The sequence below is a fragment of the Anas platyrhynchos genome, chromosome 9 (genome assembly GCF_047663525.1).
Source record: "Anas platyrhynchos isolate ZD024472 breed Pekin duck chromosome 9, IASCAAS_PekinDuck_T2T, whole genome shotgun sequence".
NCBI lineage: Eukaryota > Metazoa > Chordata > Aves > Anseriformes > Anatidae > Anas > Anas platyrhynchos.
In genome coordinates, this window is record NC_092595.1 from 12306502 (window position 1) to 12324530 (window position 18029).

The 18029-nt window shown below is 52.2% G+C and overlaps 1 protein-coding gene across 1 annotated transcript in view; it reads left to right on the forward strand.

The window, feature by feature from the left end:
- Positions 1 to 18029, forward strand: part of FCGBP (Fc gamma binding protein) — a 59158-nt gene that overhangs the window by 40470 nt on the left and 659 nt on the right. The window contains exons 60-88 of the mRNA XM_072042540.1: positions 98 to 297; positions 399 to 779; positions 1140 to 1426; positions 1956 to 2227; positions 3077 to 3226; positions 3818 to 4074; positions 4178 to 4262; positions 4385 to 4453; positions 4566 to 4807; positions 4903 to 5186; positions 5296 to 5573; positions 5817 to 6412; positions 6627 to 7191; positions 7357 to 7556; positions 7657 to 8037; positions 8398 to 8684; positions 9214 to 9485; positions 9761 to 9844; positions 10898 to 11050; positions 11642 to 11898; positions 12002 to 12086; positions 12209 to 12277; positions 12993 to 13058; positions 13513 to 13608; positions 14718 to 14965; positions 15256 to 15433; positions 16328 to 16436; positions 16950 to 17041; positions 17691 to 17867. Of these exons, the coding sequence (XP_071898641.1) occupies positions 98 to 297; positions 399 to 779; positions 1140 to 1426; positions 1956 to 2227; positions 3077 to 3226; positions 3818 to 4074; positions 4178 to 4262; positions 4385 to 4453; positions 4566 to 4807; positions 4903 to 5186; positions 5296 to 5573; positions 5817 to 6412; positions 6627 to 7191; positions 7357 to 7556; positions 7657 to 8037; positions 8398 to 8684; positions 9214 to 9485; positions 9761 to 9844; positions 10898 to 11050; positions 11642 to 11898; positions 12002 to 12086; positions 12209 to 12277; positions 12993 to 13058; positions 13513 to 13608; positions 14718 to 14965; positions 15256 to 15433; positions 16328 to 16436; positions 16950 to 17041; positions 17691 to 17867 (6420 nt within the window). The remainder of the gene's footprint in view (positions 1 to 97; positions 298 to 398; positions 780 to 1139; positions 1427 to 1955; positions 2228 to 3076; positions 3227 to 3817; positions 4075 to 4177; positions 4263 to 4384; positions 4454 to 4565; positions 4808 to 4902; positions 5187 to 5295; positions 5574 to 5816; positions 6413 to 6626; positions 7192 to 7356; positions 7557 to 7656; positions 8038 to 8397; positions 8685 to 9213; positions 9486 to 9760; positions 9845 to 10897; positions 11051 to 11641; positions 11899 to 12001; positions 12087 to 12208; positions 12278 to 12992; positions 13059 to 13512; positions 13609 to 14717; positions 14966 to 15255; positions 15434 to 16327; positions 16437 to 16949; positions 17042 to 17690; positions 17868 to 18029) is intronic.

An 18029-nucleotide genomic window follows, 5' to 3' on the forward strand; every position in this document is an offset into this window, starting at 1 on the left:
CAGCGATCAACGACTCGTTCGGTGGTCTTCGCCTTCCCAGAAGGTAGCCCCTTCCTGGAGGGCTTTGCAGGTCCTAACTGTCCCCTTCCCGTTGCAGCCCTGCGGTGCCCTGCCAACAGCTACTATGACCCTTGCATGACTGGCTGTCCTGCCACCTGCGTTGACCAACAAGCCCCGCAGAACTGCTCCAAGCCCTGCATGGAGGGCTGCGCGTGCACCTCTGGCTTCCTCCTCAGCGGAGACGCCTGCGTGCCCGAGGCCAACTGTGGCTGCCTCTTTGAGGGCAACTACTACAGCGTGAGTGAAAACCCTGTGGCGTCTCGCTCCCCTCCCGAGGCACTGCTTTGCCTCTACTTCCCTGCCTGACGTGATGGGGCTCCGGGTTTCTCTGCCTGCAGGAAGGAGAGCACTTGGTGGACGAGAACTGCACTAGGCAGTGCCAGTGTGAAGCCAACGGCCAGATGGTTTGCTCTGAGTTGTCCTGTGGTGAGGAGGAGATCTGCAAGATCCAGGACGGCCAGCCGGGCTGTTACCCAGCCAGCACAGCTCTCTGCCACATCTACGGCGACCCGCATTACAGCACCTTCGACGGGAAGCTTCACCACTTCCAGGGCTCCTGCAACTACACCGTGGTGACGGCCTGTGACAACTCCTCCCTCGGCTTCAGCATCACCACGCGCAACGAACATCGGGGCAGCCTGAGCTGGACGGCTCTGAACTCCGTCGCGCTGTCCATGGAAGGCCTCCACATTGCACTGCGCAAGAACAAGGCAGTCTACGTAAGCGCCCCTCACTGTTAGGCCTGGGAACACAGATATCCAAAGTACCATTAGTAGCACGGTTCCCCCAAAGAGCTTGATGTTGCCTGAACCTGCTGGCGTGCTCCCACGAGAGCACAGCGAGCCTGTGAGTGGGGCAGACAGGATGGCTGGCGCAGCAACAGCGTTTCTGCCTGCTGTCCCGAGCTTTCTGTGTGCTGTCCGTGGGGTAGCTGCTGTTCTCGTAGGGCTGGGCGCGGTTCCTCATGCCGTCAGCGCTTGTGGCTCGGTGGGCCCTGGCACCACCGCAGTGAAGAGCAGTGAGTTGGCAGCGGAGGGCCTGTCTTTATGCTTCTCTCTCCCCCTCTCCTCCCTGTTCAGATCAACGGTGCTCTGGCCTCCCTGCCTGCTTCTCCAGCCCCCGGTGTGACCATTTCTCTGAGTGGCTCCTACGTGCAGGTCTCTACCAAGCTGGGCCTGCAGGTGCAGTTCAACGGGGACCATGAGCTCCTTGTGAGGGTGTCCGAGAAGCACCAGGGCAAGCTGTGTGGGTTGTGTGGAACATACACCGGGAGACAAGAGGACGACTTCACACGACCCGATGGGGTCGTTGTGCCTGACACCAATGACTTTGGAGACAGCTGGAGGGTGCCGGATGACGAGTGGCCGTGAGTGCTTGTTGTGTCACGTAGATGACGGACAAAGGGGAGCATGAGAGAGGGGAGCTGTGAGCAGCGCGAGGAAGGAGGGTTGGTAGTGTTAGTCACGCACGGGGCAGGTAGCAGGAGGCAGTTGTGGGAAAGCGTGAGGGAGCGTATGGAGGCTCCACAGCAGCAGGCACATGGCTCTTGCGTCTCGCTTCTGTGCTGCATCCACCCGTGGGATGTGCTGTCTGCAGCTGGATTCCTGACGTGTGGCTGTTCCCCTTTGTCCTCAAGGCTGGCTTGCTAGTGGCAGTGCCCAGGCCGCACCACACGATCAGGGTGCATGGTGCTGTCTCCCCGGAGGCTCTGTGCCCTGGGGCCCTGGGTGACCTCCATGCCGGGCCCTGTGTCCTACTCCACACACTGCATGTCGCTGCTCCTGACCCCAGAGAGGGTGGGCCGGGGCATGAGCACGGTGCTATTGCCAAGCTGGTGTGGTCACAGGTGCCTCAGCCGCCTGCTTCTGTGTCTCTGACGTCTGTCTGCTTTGCAGGTGTGACACAATCCCTGTAACACCTCCATCCTGCTCCCCCTCTGCGGAGGAGGCAGCTAACAAGGAGTGTGCAATCCTCACGCAACCCGGTGGCCCGTTCCAGCCATGCCACGCAGTTCTGCCACCCGAGACGTACTTTGAGAGCTGTGTCTATGACCATTGTGCCACAAATGGCAGCACGGAGCAGCTCTGCAACGCCCTGGGTGCCTATGCTGCAGCCTGTGCTGAGGCAGGTGTTGCTCTGGGAGACTGGAGTGCTGGCACTGTCTGTGGTGAGTGTCCCATTTGGGTTTGTTTTCATGACTGAGCTGTGACGATCTCCCGCACAGATTCTGTGGGATTGAAAAGTCAGAGATCATGGGTGTTCTTTTCTTTTACGTTCCTTGTCCTTAAGTCTTGTGGCTAAGGTCTAGATCCTGGACCCTCTCATTGCCACAGGAAATCTGCTGGGTGTGCACAATACTTCCTAGACTTGCAGTCCAGGGAGGCTTGCCTTCTCTGCCAGAGGAGTCCTGCCCAGAATGTTCTTGTGTTCCTGACAGCATTGCTTGTGCTTAGTGTGGAAGCGGCCTGTCCAGGGTGTAGTGTCATCAGCGTTTTGGCATTAGGAAGGCAGACGTTGCTTGAGGGATGTTAGAGGACGGCATCCCACTGCCCATCAAAGATGACTAAGACCCTACTGACGACTGTCCCTCTCTTATTTGAAGTGCTGTGCTGCTTCACGGATAAGGCAGAAAGGCCCTAATGTTGTAGGAAATCATTGATAGTATTCAGCCCAAGACAGAGCCCCTGACCTTCTGGGAGGCATAGCAAGGTACCACCTGTAGAGGTGGAGAGAAGAAGGGGGGACCCAGAGGAGGGAGAGAGGAAGAAGCCTTCACCAATGAACATTGGGGAATGCCCGGGATAGGGACAATGTCCTGGGAACAGCCTTGCTCCTCAGCCTGCCTGTCCTCAGGTTGATCTCTACTACACCACGATGCTGCCTACTTGCACTTGGTTGGCCATCCTCACCCGGCCATGAGCACGCCAGGGGTGTTGGTGTGCCCTGTGGGACACTGGGAAAAGGTGGCCCCACCCTTACTTTAGAAACTCTGCTTTCCTTTCCGCACCGTATCCAGCTTTGCCAACAGCCTGCAATTTCAACTGCACATTTGACGTTGACCTCTGTGAGTGGGTCCAGGAGGCGTCCAGCAGCATCGACTGGACAAGGCACAAGGGGCCAACACCATCGCCAGATACCGGCCCTTCCTTCGACCACACAACAGGAGGTAGGAGCAGCAGCCAGCTTGTGACGGTCATTCAGGCCGAGGGGTGTCCTTAGGAAGATGGCAACAAACCTTTTCCAACAGCGAATACAGGCCGAATGTTTCCTGGATTTGATCCAGAGCCATTTGTAGCAGTCTCCCCCAGGGCCAGAGCCTTTCTTTAGGAAGCTTTTCAGGTGTGGGAATCAGTCTGTGGTACTGCCAGGACAGGCAACGATCTGTCGTGCAAGGGGAGAAGTAATGCAAAGCTTGATGGCAGACTGTCTTGGGGGAAGAGGAACGGGTCTCTTCTAGGAGACACTGGCTTCTCCAGAAGCCAACGATGAGTGGGCCCCAAAGCTGCAGAGCCATGCTAGGATGATGGTGGTGCTTTGGAGGTGATGCCGTTGCCATAGAGCTGGCACGTCCTCTGGGAGCACGGTTTGTAGGTAGACTTGGGGCTGGGGGGTTGTGGCTAGTGAAGGAGCTCTCTTTGCTCCTTTTGCCTGCCTTAAACTGCAGCAGGAGGCGCTCCCACGACTGTGCGTGGGTTGTTCCTGGGTGCTTTGTCTAGATTTGATGGTGTGCGACAGTGTGGCTGGCACTTTGTTTCAGACGGCTACTACATCTACCTGCATGGGAGCTCCTATTACCCGTACTTGGTGTCTCAGCTGGTCAGCCCGGTGTGCAACTCAACGGGTCCGCACTGCTTCCGCTTCTGGTACCACATGTACGGCGTGGCTGAAGAAATGGCCCTGCGGGTGTACGTGACTAGGGACAAAGAACTTCTGCAGGTTTGGGAAGCAACTGGGAACCACGGGGACATATGGTACTTGGGAGAGGTCACGGTGCACAGCACAGGAAACATGCAGGTGAGGGCAGAGGCTCAAACTGCCATCTGAGACGGGGTGTGCTTTGAAATGGCACACAGTGTTTGTGGCTGGAGCTAATGCTGCAAACCATCCCTTCCCTTAGATTGTCCTCGAGGGACAATGGGGGGAAGATTTCCGCAGCGACGTGGCACTGGATGATCTGTCCATTGAAAAGGGATACTGCCCAGGTACCTCATCACCCGGCTTGGGAAAGGGCAGCTTGCTTGTCGTGGCAGTCAATGTAGTTTCTGCCTTGAAGAAGATCTGGTCAAGGGGGATTGATTGACATGTGCCATTGTGTCTCTCGTAGGCGATGGGCCTCCAACGCCTGGCACCAGCACACCAACACCTGGGACACCAACACCCTCGCCAGGCTCAGGTGAGTGGAGCAGACGAGTCACGGGGCTGCAGTGTTCGGTCAGGGTGGGCTGTGGAGAGGAGGTGGCAGGAGGTGCATCACTGAACGTTTCCTCTGGTCCTTCCTCTGTCAGGGACCTGTGTGGTGGAAGGAGACCCTCACTACCACACCTTTGACAATCAAATACACCACTTCATGGGCACCTGCACCTACACCCTGTCCAAGCTGTGTGAGAGCAACAGCTCGCTGCCCTACTTCAACGTGGAAGCGGCCAATGAGCACAGGGGAGGCAACACGCGCGTGTCCTACGTCCAGTACGTGGATGTCGATGTGTATGGCCAGCGCATAAGGCTGGGGAAGGGCGGCGTGGTGACGGTAAGCGCAGGGGGGAGCAACGTCGGGGCTGTGTCAGGACAGAGAGCCGCGCCAAACGGGTTGCTCCAACCCTCTCTTGGTTGGTGTCCTTGCAGGTCAACGGAGTGGCAGAGGTGCTGCCCTGCACCCCGTCGGCAGGCGTGCAGGTCTCGTCCAGCGGCTTCTACACTGTGGTCACGACAGACTTTGGCTTGAGAGTGAAGTTTGATGGGAACCATCTGGTGGAGGTGACGCTTCCGAGCACCTTTGGGCAGAAGGTTTGTGGCATGTGTGGGAACTACAACGGGATGGCAGCAGACGACTTCCTGAACCCGGACGGGGTGCTGGAGCCAGACTCCACCAGCCTGGGTAACAGCTGGCAGGTGTCCAACGACAGCAGGTGCGTGTGGCCCCCGCGTAGGTGCGGGGACGTGTCGCGCGAGGGGAGGAGGCGGCACCAGAAGAAGCCCACAGCTAACCCAGGGGCCCTTCTCCCTGCCTTTCCACAGCTGCTCAGCCGGACAGCCCGCCCCGCCAGCCTGTAGTGAGGCCGACAAGCAAGTCATTGCCAGCAGCAGCTTCTGCGGACTCCTCACTGACAGCAGCAGCCCCTTTGAGGTGTGCCACGCCGTGCTGAGTCCCAGCGGTTACTTCAACACCTGCCTTTACGACCTGTGTGAGCTGGGGCTGGATGACAAGGCCCTGTGCAACAGCTTGCAGGCCTATGCGGATGCCTGCCAGGCGCTTGGTGTCAAGCTCCCTGCGTGGAGGAACGCGACATTCTGCCGTAAGTCAGAAGCAGGGAAGCACCCCATTTCCCTGGGCTGGCCAGCCGCCGTGGCAAGGAGCACCCTTTGTCCACCAGATCCCCATCGTGGTCCTTTCCCTGCGGAAGGCATCACGTGGGGGCATGGTGGGAACGGGGTGATGATGCCAGTTTCCAAAACATGCGGTGAAGCCTGCCTACCTTGAGGGCATTCTGAGTGTAGGGTTACCGATGGTTTCACTGCTACTCCTTTTGCCTTGGCAGCCATCACCTGTCCAGCCAACAGTCACTACGAGCCCTGTGCTGCAGCCTGCCCTGCCACCTGTGTTGACCCTATGGCTCCCGTCACCTGCAGCCTGCCGTGCGTGGAGGGTTGCGTGTGCGACAGCGGGTACCTGCTCTACAACGACCGATGTGTGCCCAGCCAGCAGTGCGGGTGCTGGCACAATGGGCAGCACTACCCGGTGGGCTCGGAGTTCTGGACGGACAACAGCTGCTCCACAAAGTGCACGTGTCCCACGCGGGGAGGCAAAGTCCAGTGTTCCAGCGCATCATGCCCTGCGGGCCAGTACTGTGGTGTGCAGAATGGGAAACCCGAGTGCCTTGAACACACATATGGCATCTGCAACGTCCACGGTGACCCTCACTACGTTACCTTTGACAAGGTGACGCACGACTTCATGGGGAACTGCACCTACACCCTGGCCAAAGTGTGCTCCAACAGCTCCGTGCCCTACTTCAATGTTGAGGCAAAGAACGAGCATCGTGGCAACCCCCGAGTGTCGTACGTGCGCGAAGTCCTGGTCGAGGTGTACGGAGAGCGCATTGCAATAGTCAAGCAGGAGAGGAGCCAAGTGCTGGTAAGGAGCTGGGCTGGCTCAAGCACGGTGTGTGTGCGAGGCAGGGCTGGCTTTTCTTGGCAGGGTCTTCCCTCTTCTCTGCTAAATGGGTCCCCAGAGTGCAGCAGATGTATGGCTGTGCAGCTGCAGGGGTGTCTGTGCGAGCGGGGCTCGTGGTCCTGTGGGGCCGAGGGCCCCAGAGAGACCACGGTCCATTGCGGTGCGTCTGCCCTAGGTGAACGGTGTGCGCCGGACCTTGCCGGTGAGTGCAGCAGGAGGAGCCATCAGAGTGAGCACAAGCGGCCGCTACATCGTCCTGGAGACGGACTTCAACCTCAGAGTGTCCTACGACGCCGACCACTCGGTGGAGGTGAGGGTGCCCACCACCTACTCCAACCTGACCTGCGGCATGTGCGGGAACTTCAACAGCCGGCGAGAGGACGACTACATGATGCCCGACGGGCAGCAAGCCGCAGACTCCAATGCATTGGGGGAGAGCTGGAAGGTGCCCGACGGTGACCCCTCTTGCGGTGTGCCCCCACCCCTGGAACCCTGCAGTGCGGAAGAGGAGAAGCTCTACCAATCGGAGCAGTTCTGTGGCATACTGACTGCCAGCCCAGGCATTTTTGAGAGCTGCCATGCCGTGATCAACCCCCAGAGCTACTTTGACACCTGCTCCTACGACCTTTGTGCCCTGAGTGGCAGCCAGGAGGTCCTGTGTGGTGCCCTGGAGGCCTACGCTGACGCGTGCCAGGCAGCCGGCGTGACTCTTCTCCCCTGGAGGAATGCCACCTTCTGCCGTGAGTACCTGCCTTGGAGTTGCCAGAGGAAAGCGGGCCTCTCCCTGTGCCCAGTACCTCTGGCAAAGCAGCGATCAACGACTCGTTCGGTGGTCTTCGCCTTCCCAGAAGGTAGCCCCTTCCTGGAGGGCTTTGCAGGTCCTAACTGTCCCCTTCCCGTTGCAGCCCTGCGGTGCCCTGCCAACAGCTACTATGACCCTTGCATGACTGGCTGTCCTGCCACCTGCGTTGACCAACAAGCCCCGCAGAACTGCTCCAAGCCCTGCATGGAGGGCTGCGCGTGCACCTCTGGCTTCCTCCTCAGCGGAGACGCCTGCGTGCCCGAGGCCAACTGTGGCTGCCTCTTTGAGGGCAACTACTACAGCGTGAGTGAAACCCTGTGGCGTCTCGCTCCCCTCCCGGGGCACTGCTTTGCCTCTACTTCCCTGCCTGACGTGATGGGGCTCCGGGTTTCTCTGCCTGCAGGAAGGAGAGCACTTGGTGAACGAGAACTGCACTAGGCAGTGCCAGTGTGAAGCCAACGGCCAGATGGTTTGCTCTGAGTTGTCCTGTGGTGAGGAGGAGATCTGCAAGATCCAGGACGGCCAGCCGGGCTGTTACCCAGCCAGCACAGCTCTCTGCCACATCTACGGCGACCCGCATTACAGCACCTTCGACGGGAAGCTCTACCACTTCCAGGGCTCCTGCAACTACACCGTGGTGACGGCCTGTGACAACTCCTCCCTCGGCTTCAGCATCACCACGCGCAACGAACATCGGGGCAGCCCGGGATGGACGGCTCTGAACTCCGTCGCGCTGTCCATGGAAGGCCTCCACATTGCACTGCGCAAGAACAAGGCAGTCTACGTAAGCGCCCCTCACTGTTAGGCCTGGGAACACAGATATCCAAAGTACCATTAGTAGCACGGTTCCCCCAAAGAGCTTGATGTTGCCTGAACCTGCTGGTGTGCTCCCACGAGAGCACAGCGAGCCTGTGAGTGGGGCAGACAGGACGGCTGGCGCAGCAACAGCGTTTCTGCCTGCTGTCCCGAGCTTTCTGTGTGCTGTCCGTGGGGTAGCTGCTGTTCTCGTAGGGCTGGGCGCGGTTCCTCATGCCATCAGCGCTTGTGGCTCGGTGGGCCCTGGCACCACCGCAGTGAAGAGCAGTGAGTTGGCAGCGGAGGGCCTGTCTTTATGCTTCTCTCTCCCCCTCTCCTCCCTGTTCAGATCAACGGTGCTCTGGCCTCCCTGCCTGCTTCTCCAGCCCCCGGTGTGACCATTTCTCTGAGTGGCTCCTACGTGCAGGTCTCTACCAAGCTGGGCCTGCAGGTGCAGTTCAACGGGGACCATGAGCTCCTTGTGAGGGTGTCCGAGAAGCACCAGGGCAAGCTGTGTGGGTTGTGTGGAACATACACCGGGAGACAAGAGGACGACTTCACACGACCCGATGGGGTCGTTGTGCCTGACACCAATGACTTTGGAGACAGCTGGAGGGTGCCGGATGACGAGTGGCCGTGAGTGCTTGTTGTGTCGCGTAGATGACGGACAAAGGGGAGCATGAGAGAGGGGAGCTGTGAGCAGCGCGAGGAAGGAGGGTTGGTAGTGTTAGTCACACGCGGGGCAGGTAGCAGGAGGCAGCTGTGGGAAAGCGTGAGGGAGCGTATGGAGGCTCCACAGCAGCAGGCACATGGCTCTTGCGTCTTGCTTCTGTGCTGCATCCACCCGTGGGATGTGCTGTCTGCAGCTGGATTCCTGACGTGTGGCTGTTCCCCTTTGTCCTCAAGGCTGGCTTGCTAGTGGCAGTGCCCAGGCCGCACCACACGATCAGGGTGCATGGTGCTGTCTCCCCGGAGGCTCTGTGCCCTGGGGCCCTGGGTGACCTCCATGCCAGGCCCTGTGTCCTACTCCACACACTGCATGTCGCTGCTCCTGACCCCAGAGAGGGTGGGCCGGGGCATGAGCACGGTGCTATTGCCAAGCTGGTGTGGTCACAGGTGCCTCAGCCGCCTGCTTCTGTGTCTCTGACGTCTGTCTGCTTTGCAGGTGTGACCCAACCCCTGTAACACCTCCATCCTGCTCCCCCTCTGCGGAGGAGGCAGCTAACAAGGAGTGTGCAATCCTCACGCAACCCGGTGGCCCATTCCAGCCATGCCACGCAGTTCTGCCACCCGAGACGTACCTTGAGAGCTGTGTCTATGACCATTGTGCCACGAATGGCAGCACGGAGCAGCTCTGCAACGCCCTGGGTGCCTATGCTGCAGCCTGTGCTGAGGCAGGTGTTGCTCTGGGAGACTGGAGTGCTGGCACTGTCTGTGGTGAGTGTCCCGTTGATCTCGTTTCAACTGTGGCTTCAAGGAAAAGGGCAGCAGGGTTTACTCTGTGTATCCCCAGATGTTGTTGGGTCAGTGTACTTGTTATGCTGGGATGCATTTAACTTTGTTTAGCAAAGCTCCTTGTGACAGGGATACTGTGGCATTGCTGACCTTCACTCCGTTTTCCATGGTACTTTGTTGTCTGGGAAGGGTGGAATAACTGCCTGGAAGAAATCGCCATTATGAAACACAGCCTCTATACCACTTTCTCACTGTAGGTTCAACGGTTCCTCCAACCTCCACCCCCTTGCCAGGTACTACAACGCAGCCTCCCCACACAACTTCACCTGCGACAAGCACAGGTATGTTTAATTCCTGTCCGTGTTTTTTTTTAACTGGCTGTGCTAAGTGCTGGGCTCAAGTACTTTCACTTGGTTGGCCTCCTCACCTGGCCACGAGCATGCCAGGGATGTAGGTGTGCCATGTGGGACACTGGGCAAACATGGTAGGCATCATCAGCAAGTCTCACATGGTGCTCAGGTTCTGTTCTGTCCCATGCCCACCTTCTGCTTGTGGCAACTGTTCAGGTCCTGAACAGGTCCTGAATGAAAAGTCAGGTCCTGAATGAAAAGTCAGGTCCTGAATGAAAAGTCAGAGATCATGGGTGTTCTTTTCTGTTACTTTCCTTGTCCTTAAGTCTTGCGGCTAAGGTCTAGATCCTGGACCCTCTCATTGCCACAGGAAATCTGCTGAGTGTGCACAATACTTCCTAGACTTGCAGTCCAGGGAGGCTTGCCTTCTCTGCCAGAGGAGTCCTGCCCAGAATGTTCTTGTGTTCCTGACAGCATTGCTTGTGCTTAGTGTGGAAGCGGCCTGTCCAGGGTGTAGTGTCATCAGCGTTTTGGCATTAGGAAGGCAGACGTTGCTTGAGGGATGTTAGAGGACGGCATCCTACTGCCCATCAAAGATGACTAAGACCCTACTGACGACTGTCCCTCTCTTATTTGAAGTGCTGTGCTGCTTCACGGATAAGGCAGAAAGGCCCTAATGTTGTAGGAAATCATTGATAGTATTCAGCCCAAGACAGAGCCCCTGACCTTCTGGGAGGCATAGCAAGGTACCACCTGTAGAGGTGGAGAGAAGAAGGGGGGACCCAGAGGAGGGAGAGAGGAAGAAGCCTTCACCAATGAACATTGGGGAATGCCCGGGATAGGGACAATGTCCTGGGAACAGCCTTGCTCCTCAGCCTGCCTGTCCTCAGGTTGATCTCTACTACACCACGATGCTGCCTACTTGCACTTGGTTGGCCATCCTCACCCGGCCATGAGCACGCCAGGGGTGTTGGTGTGCCCTGTGGGACACTGGGAAAAGGTGGCCCCACCCTTACTTTAGAAACTCTGCTTTCCTTTCCGCAGCATATCCAGCTTTCAACTGCAATTTCAACTGCACATTTGACGTCGACCTCTGTGAGTGGGTCCAGGAGGCGTCCAGCAGCATCGACTGGACAAGGCACAAGGGGCCAACACCATCGCCAGATACCGGCCCTTCCTTCGACCACACAACAGGAGGTAGGAGCAGCAGCCAGCTTGTGACGGTCATTCAGGCCGAGGGGTGTCCTTAGGAAGATGGCAACAAACCTTTTCCAACAGCGAATACAGGCCGAATGTTTCCTGGATTTGATCCAGAGCCATTTGTAGCAGTCTCCCCCAGGGCCAGAGCCTTTCTTTAGGAAGCTTTTCAGGTGTGGGAATCAGTCTGTGGTACTGCCAGGACAGGCAACGATCTGTCGTGCAAGGGGAGAAGTAATGCAAAGCTTGATGGCAGACTGTCTTGGGGGAAGAGGAACGGGTCTCTTCTAGGAGACACTGGCTTCTCCAGAAGCCAACGATGAGTGGGCCCCAAAGCTGCAGAGCCATGCTAGGATGATGGTGGTGCTTTGGAGGTGATGCCGTTGCCATAGAGCTGGCACGTCCTCTGGGAGCACGGTTTGTAGGTAGACTTGGGGCTGGGGGGTTGTGGCTAGTGAAGGAGCTCTCTTTGCTCCTTTTGCCTGCCTTAAACTGCAGCAGGAGGCGCTCCCACGACTGTGCGTGGGTTGTTCCTGGGTGCTTTGTCTAGATTTGATGGTGTGCGACAGTGTGGCTGGCACTTTGTTTCAGACGGCTACTACATCTACCTGCATGGGAGCTCCTATTACCCGTACTTGGTGTCTCAGCTGGTCAGCCCGGTGTGCAACTCAACGGGTCCGCACTGCTTCCGCTTCTGGTACCACATGTACGGCGTGGCTGAAGAAATGGCCCTGCGGGTGTACGTGACTAGGGACAAAGAACTTCTGCAGGTTTGGGAAGCAACTGGGAACCACGGGGACATATGGTACTTGGGAGAGGTCACGGTGCACAGCACAGGAAACATGCAGGTGAGGGCAGAGGCTCAAACTGCCATCTGAGACGGGGTGTGCTTTGAAATGGCACACAGTGTTTGTGGCTGGAGCTAATGCTGCAAACCATCCCTTCCCTTAGATTGTCCTCGAGGGACAATGGGGGGAAGATTTCCGCAGCGACGTGGCACTGGATGATCTGTCCATTGAAAAGGGATACTGCCCAGGTACCTCATCACCCGGCTTGGGAAAGGGCAGCTTGCTTGTCGTGGCAGTCAATGTAGTTTCTGCCTTGAAGAGGATCTGGTCAAGGGGGATTGATTGACATGTGCCATTGTGTCTCTCGTAGGCGATGGGCCTCCAACGCCTGGCACCAGCACACCAACACCTGGGACACCAACACCCTCGCCAGGCTCAGGTGAGTGGAGCAGACGAGTCACGGGGCTGCAGTGTTCGGTCAGGGTGGGCTGTGGAGAGGAGGCGGCAGGAGGTGCATCACTGAACGTTTCCTCTGGTCCTTCCTCTGTCAGGGACCTGTGTGGTGGAAGGAGACCCTCACTACCTGTGACGATCTCCCGCACAGATTCTGTGGGAATGAATAGTCAGAGATCATGGGTGTTCTTTTCTTTTACGTTCCTTGTCCTTAAGTCTTGCGGCTAAGGTCTAAGATCCTGGACCCTCTCGTTGCCACAGGAAATCTGCTGGGTGTGCACAATACTTCCTAGACTTGCAGTCCAGGGAGGCTTGCCTTCTCTGCCAGAGGTGTCCTGCCCAGAATGTTCTTGTGTTCTTGACAGCCTTGCTTGTGCTTAGTGTGGAACCAGCCTGTCCAGGGTGTAGTGTCATCAGCATTTGTTTGAGTAGACGAGTCATGGTGCTGCAGTGTTCTGGTCAGGATGGGCTGTGGAGATGAGGTGGCAGGATGTGCTTAACTGGGCAGTGCACTGGGTCTGACTTGAATGAAGTACCTTCTTGTGCGAAGTCCTTTTTTGATAGTGATACACAGTCATTCTTGCTGTACGCACAGTTTTCCATAATGTTTGCATAATTGGGAAGGGTGGAAGAGCTGCCTGAAAGAAATCTTCATTCTGAAAAGCAGCTTCTGTATCTCCATCTTGTTCTACATCCAACAGATCCTACTGCCTTGCCAAATGTTACTACACAGCCTCCATGGACAACAAAACCTGGAGTAAGCACAGGTATGCCTGTCCCCTGTTCATCTTTTCTACAAGCTGTGGTCAGCACTGGGCTAGAGTTCTTAACTTGTCAGGCCATTCTAAAGCATACCATGGATGCAGGCATGCCATATGGGAAACTGTGAAAAGATCATGGTCAGCACCAAAAAGTCCAGCAAGGAGCTCAGGAACTGTCAGCTGTGCCAATCTTCTACTGCGTTTGGCAACACTAGTTTGCTTTCTTTGAGGTCCATGGCCAGGGGCTGGAAAAACTGTAGTAAAGGGGTTGGGCTTCTTTTTACAACCCAGCTATGCTGGTGGGAGAGCTTGACAGGTGCGAGTTTTTCAGAAAAGCCACTGTTTGATTGTAGCTGTGGGCTTCTCTTGACATGGTGTTGGGGTGTTTGCGCAGAGTGGATCAACTGCCTGGAACAAACCTCCTGTTTTAATGCAGATCTCCTCTAATTCTCTCTTGCAGTGGCTCCATCAACATCTCAACCTGGGACCTCCTTGCCAGTCACCACAACACAGCCTGCACACACTCCATCACCACCAAGACCTACACCAAGTTCAGGTATAGCGTTTCTTGTTTATACGTCTTTTATCTTCAGTTTCTATACTGTCCATTTGCATGAAGGTCCGGTAGCAAGTGTACTTCGTCTCTTGCAACTGGCTTTAGATTCTGCTTGTGTCACAGAATCATCTTGCTTACACAGCAGTTGAGTGCTGATGGTATTTCTGAAATGTCACTTTGGAACCACTGCTTTAGCACCCTGTTGCCATCACACTGGATTTTCTATTAAGCGTGAACCAGCTGTTTGGAATGAAACTCCCATGCTGACTTAGATCTCCCACTTTCTCTAGTGGTAGGTCCAATTACACCAAGACCCACAATTCCCTTGCCAGACACCACAACACAGCCTTCACGTACAACAGCATCATCCACACTCCAGCCAAGCTTGGGTATTGTTGTTTTCAGTACCCATCTCTGATTTCCTGCTTTAACTGTTCAGTTCTCACAGCCAAGTGAATTTTAATAGTGGAAGGTCAGAGCTTTTCCTTGCTACATGCAGTCTGATTGGTTAGACAGTTGTTCGGTGCAGAGTCTATATGTCACTATGGAAACCTTGCTCCAGGTCCCATTTGAGGTAGCTTCAGGGATTTTAGTATCAGTAGACCAGCTGCTTGGTATAAGTATTTTATATACCCTTTATTGCCATGTGTGTAAATATTTTAATTAACATTTTCTGCATCAAGTTTTCAACTGTTATATATATGGTTTTACTTGTAGTATTTTGAAATTTAATTTAACTTCTAAGTCTAGCTTTTATCTTAGATATAATCCAATCATATGGTGCTGAAACAGGCAGAGTCATTGTGGTAATTTTTATTTTATTACTTAGAAAATACACTAAAATGTCAATAAAGATAAATATAAACTGCTTCCTTCCTCCAGTTTTAGGCACTAAACAGAATCAGGGTGACTTTCAGTTAAAGTAGAATGGTGTTTTCTCCTGTGGAAAGTTTGCATGTCTCTCTTGCACTCTGTCCTTGACTGATTCCACCACTATTGCATCTAAGCAGCAATTATGAAGTAAAATAAAATGTATGATGTGAACAAAGTTACTGCAGCAGTCACAGCAGAGATTCAAATGGAACTATTCTGTCTTTCTTTCTTTCTAGGCCATGCCTCCTGCAGTGCCTCTGGAGATCCACATTATAACACTTTTGATCACAGAGTTCTTCATTTCATGGGAAATTGCACTTACACCCTCTCCAAAGTGTGCAACATCTCTCAGAGGATTCCATATTTTGACGTGTCCACAACAAATGAGCACAGAGGAGCTAATACCAAAGTCTCTTATGTGAAGTCAGTTCAAGTGGAAGTCTATGGCAATCAGATTTCTATGCTGAAAAACAAGAAAGTGAATGTAAGAAAATACTTGTTTAAAAGGCAATATTTTTCAACTGACGTACAGATAATGACTTTTTTCTGATTGTAGAGTTCATAGAGATTTTTCTGTTGTTTTTTTTTTATTTTATTTGTTAAATATACTTCTTATAATGAGATTTCAAAAATAACTTGCCCATATGAAATATTATTTAATTGCTTCCTGTTCTCCTTGTGCACAAGATCATACTGTCTACTAAACCCTTCTACCTGTTGGTATTTGTAGGAGTTCTAGCAGCAGTACACTAACTTTTACAACTTGTTTTACAGGTGAATGGCAGGAGAATGAACCTGCCCATATTTATTGAAAGGAAGATCAGTATTCAAAGCAGTGGTGGATATGTTCTCTTGGAAACTGACTTTGGACTGTGGGTGAGATACGATGGAAATCACTATGCAGAAGTCTCTGTGCCCTCTGATTACAGTGGTCTGCTCTGTGGCTTGTGTGGTAAGTCACAGGCTTAGTCGCTTTTTAGTGAGTTGTATAGACTCGTGATTACTCAAACTTTTTTCTTAGCATGTCATAATTACTCTACATCAACCTAGTCCTTATCAAAGGGACTAGAATTTACAGCAGAGAGGAAAAGTTGCAAAAGTTTTTCAGTGTCTGTCAACTGCTATACAATTCCTGGTAATATGTATTTGTCTGGAATGCTGAGGTATAACTACAAATAACATTTTTAGACAGATTAGAAAAAACAAACAAACAAAAAAACACCACCAACAAAAAATCTCATTTTAATTCTACAGTGTATATTAGTAAGAGTAAATATTTGCATGCATCTACTCAAGAATTCTACAAGTACATTTTTCTGTTACTTACATTCTGATGATAATGCCTGAACCTGAGCAGATATAGTTGGAACAACATTCTGAAATCTAGGTGACTACATGAAACATACTTCTGGATGGATTTTCTGATTATTCTTTGATCTGGATCATCTGAAATTTCCTAGTTCAAGTCCCTCTGCTTCAGTATTTTGCACTTTCAATTCAGAAACCTATATGAGGATGTAATGGTGCAAATGACACCATTTGAATTTCAGTCCACCAGTATTAGATATTTATTTTTTTTAACTAAGCAATTCTTTCTGGTATACCATACCAAATACTATATATTTGATCCAAGTCTCTGAAAGCCAGCCCTTATCAGTGGTCAAAGTCTAAAACACAAGTGAGCTCTAGTTATGTTGTCCAGTATAAATTGATGTTGCATACATGTATATACTCTCACTAGTTCATTGCAGTGTATTTTACAGCCTGAAACCTAGCTTTGTTATACCTAGGTGTTAAATTCATGTATCCCATAAATCTTTTTTTTTTTTTTTTTTAATCCTCTCAGGTAATTATAATGGTGATCCAACTGATGACAACATAAAGCCCAATGGTGACATTGCAAGTAGTTCCAATGAACTTGGAGAAAGCTGGCTTGTGCCTGAGAATAACACCATGTATGTACTAGAATCCAAGCATATTTGCTAATCAAACTCTATAAAATCAAATATCTACCCACTCACTGGTGTTGTCATCCAGTACTATTTTGCATCTTCCAACTGCTGGCTAAAAGTAGGGAGCTCCTCCTTCACGTTGAACAGGGAATGAGAAGAGGGCTTGCATCCTTTAAGCCTTTTTTTTTTTTTTTTTTTTCCAAAGAACTGTATGCTGAGTAGGGGTGGGGACTGGGGGTGGGGGATTTCAGTTCAGTTCTCTGGAAATCATCAGCTGATTGTATCCCATAGCTTTTTTTCCACCTAAGAATAGATCTTTAATTAGCCCAAATGGCATTGAAAAGGGAGTCCATTCAGAGATGGGCTTTGTATCAACCTTTCAAAGAAGCTGGATAGAAATCTTGTGACTGTAACAAAATACACCCTGTTGTACAGGGTTATCATGTGTCAATCTTCCACCATAGATCTAATAGTAAGAGATATAAATAAACACTTTATTTTGTTTGCCTTCCCCAGTTGCTCCAGTGGGATAGAAGAAGAATGCAATGCTGATCTGGAGAATGACGCAAAGAAGAACACTGCATGTGGCATGATCACAGACCCAACAGGTATTCTGTTTGTAGCTCACTTTGAGCCATGTGAAGGGGCACTTTTGCATATTTTAGCTTGTGATGTCTGCTCTCTTTTGTCCATTGTTCTGAACTCACACTGGAAATATATAAAACCTCCAGTTCAGGTGGCCAAAATAAAATTCATAGGTCAAGATATTTCAACTATTCAGATAGTACCAAGGAGTCCTTGAAAATTTTCTGGGAATGTTCACAGGGAGTCATAGCTGTTCTTTGATTCATAGCGACTTTCATTCTGCTTTCTAAATGAAATAGTTCAGAGGGCACTGTCATTTCGTGTAGTACAGACACTTTATCTGAAATTCTGTAGATGTTCCCTGCATTAGAGATCCCCTGCAATTGTCTAGAATTAGTGGCTTGCCTAGTCAGCAACTCCTATTTTTTGTAAACTATGTTGTGTCAATCCTGCAGAAACAAGAGACAAGAAACAAGCCTGATCCAGAGGGCCAAGTTTCACTGTGTGTACTCAGTTTCAAGGGTTGGTTTAACTTACTAAACAAAGTCAGGCTGGAGCACTCAATATTTTTGCCAAGACAGAACATAGATGGTGATGGTGATGAATTCCTCACTTCTTTTTTTTTTTTTTTTTTTCTTTTCTGTCCTTCTATATCTTTCTTAATTTATACAGGGCTCTTCAAAGATTGCCACACCAAAGTGCCTCCAGAAAATTTCTTTGAAAGCTGTGTTTATGACATGTGTTTCACTGGAGGACAGGAAACATCCTTATGCTATGGACTGCAGGCCTATGCTGAGTCATGTAACAATGCTGGAATATGTATAGAGTGGAGAAATACTACTCTTTGCCGTGAGTGTTGTGATTTACAAATATTTATTCTGGATTTAACTTAAACATATGCACATTCTCCTCTACCTTTCATGTATGTTATTTTAATTTATGTAATGCTTTGAGCATAGTCTATCTTTTGTCATGTCTTGGGCCTGCTTCAGCTTATGCACTATTCCAGTA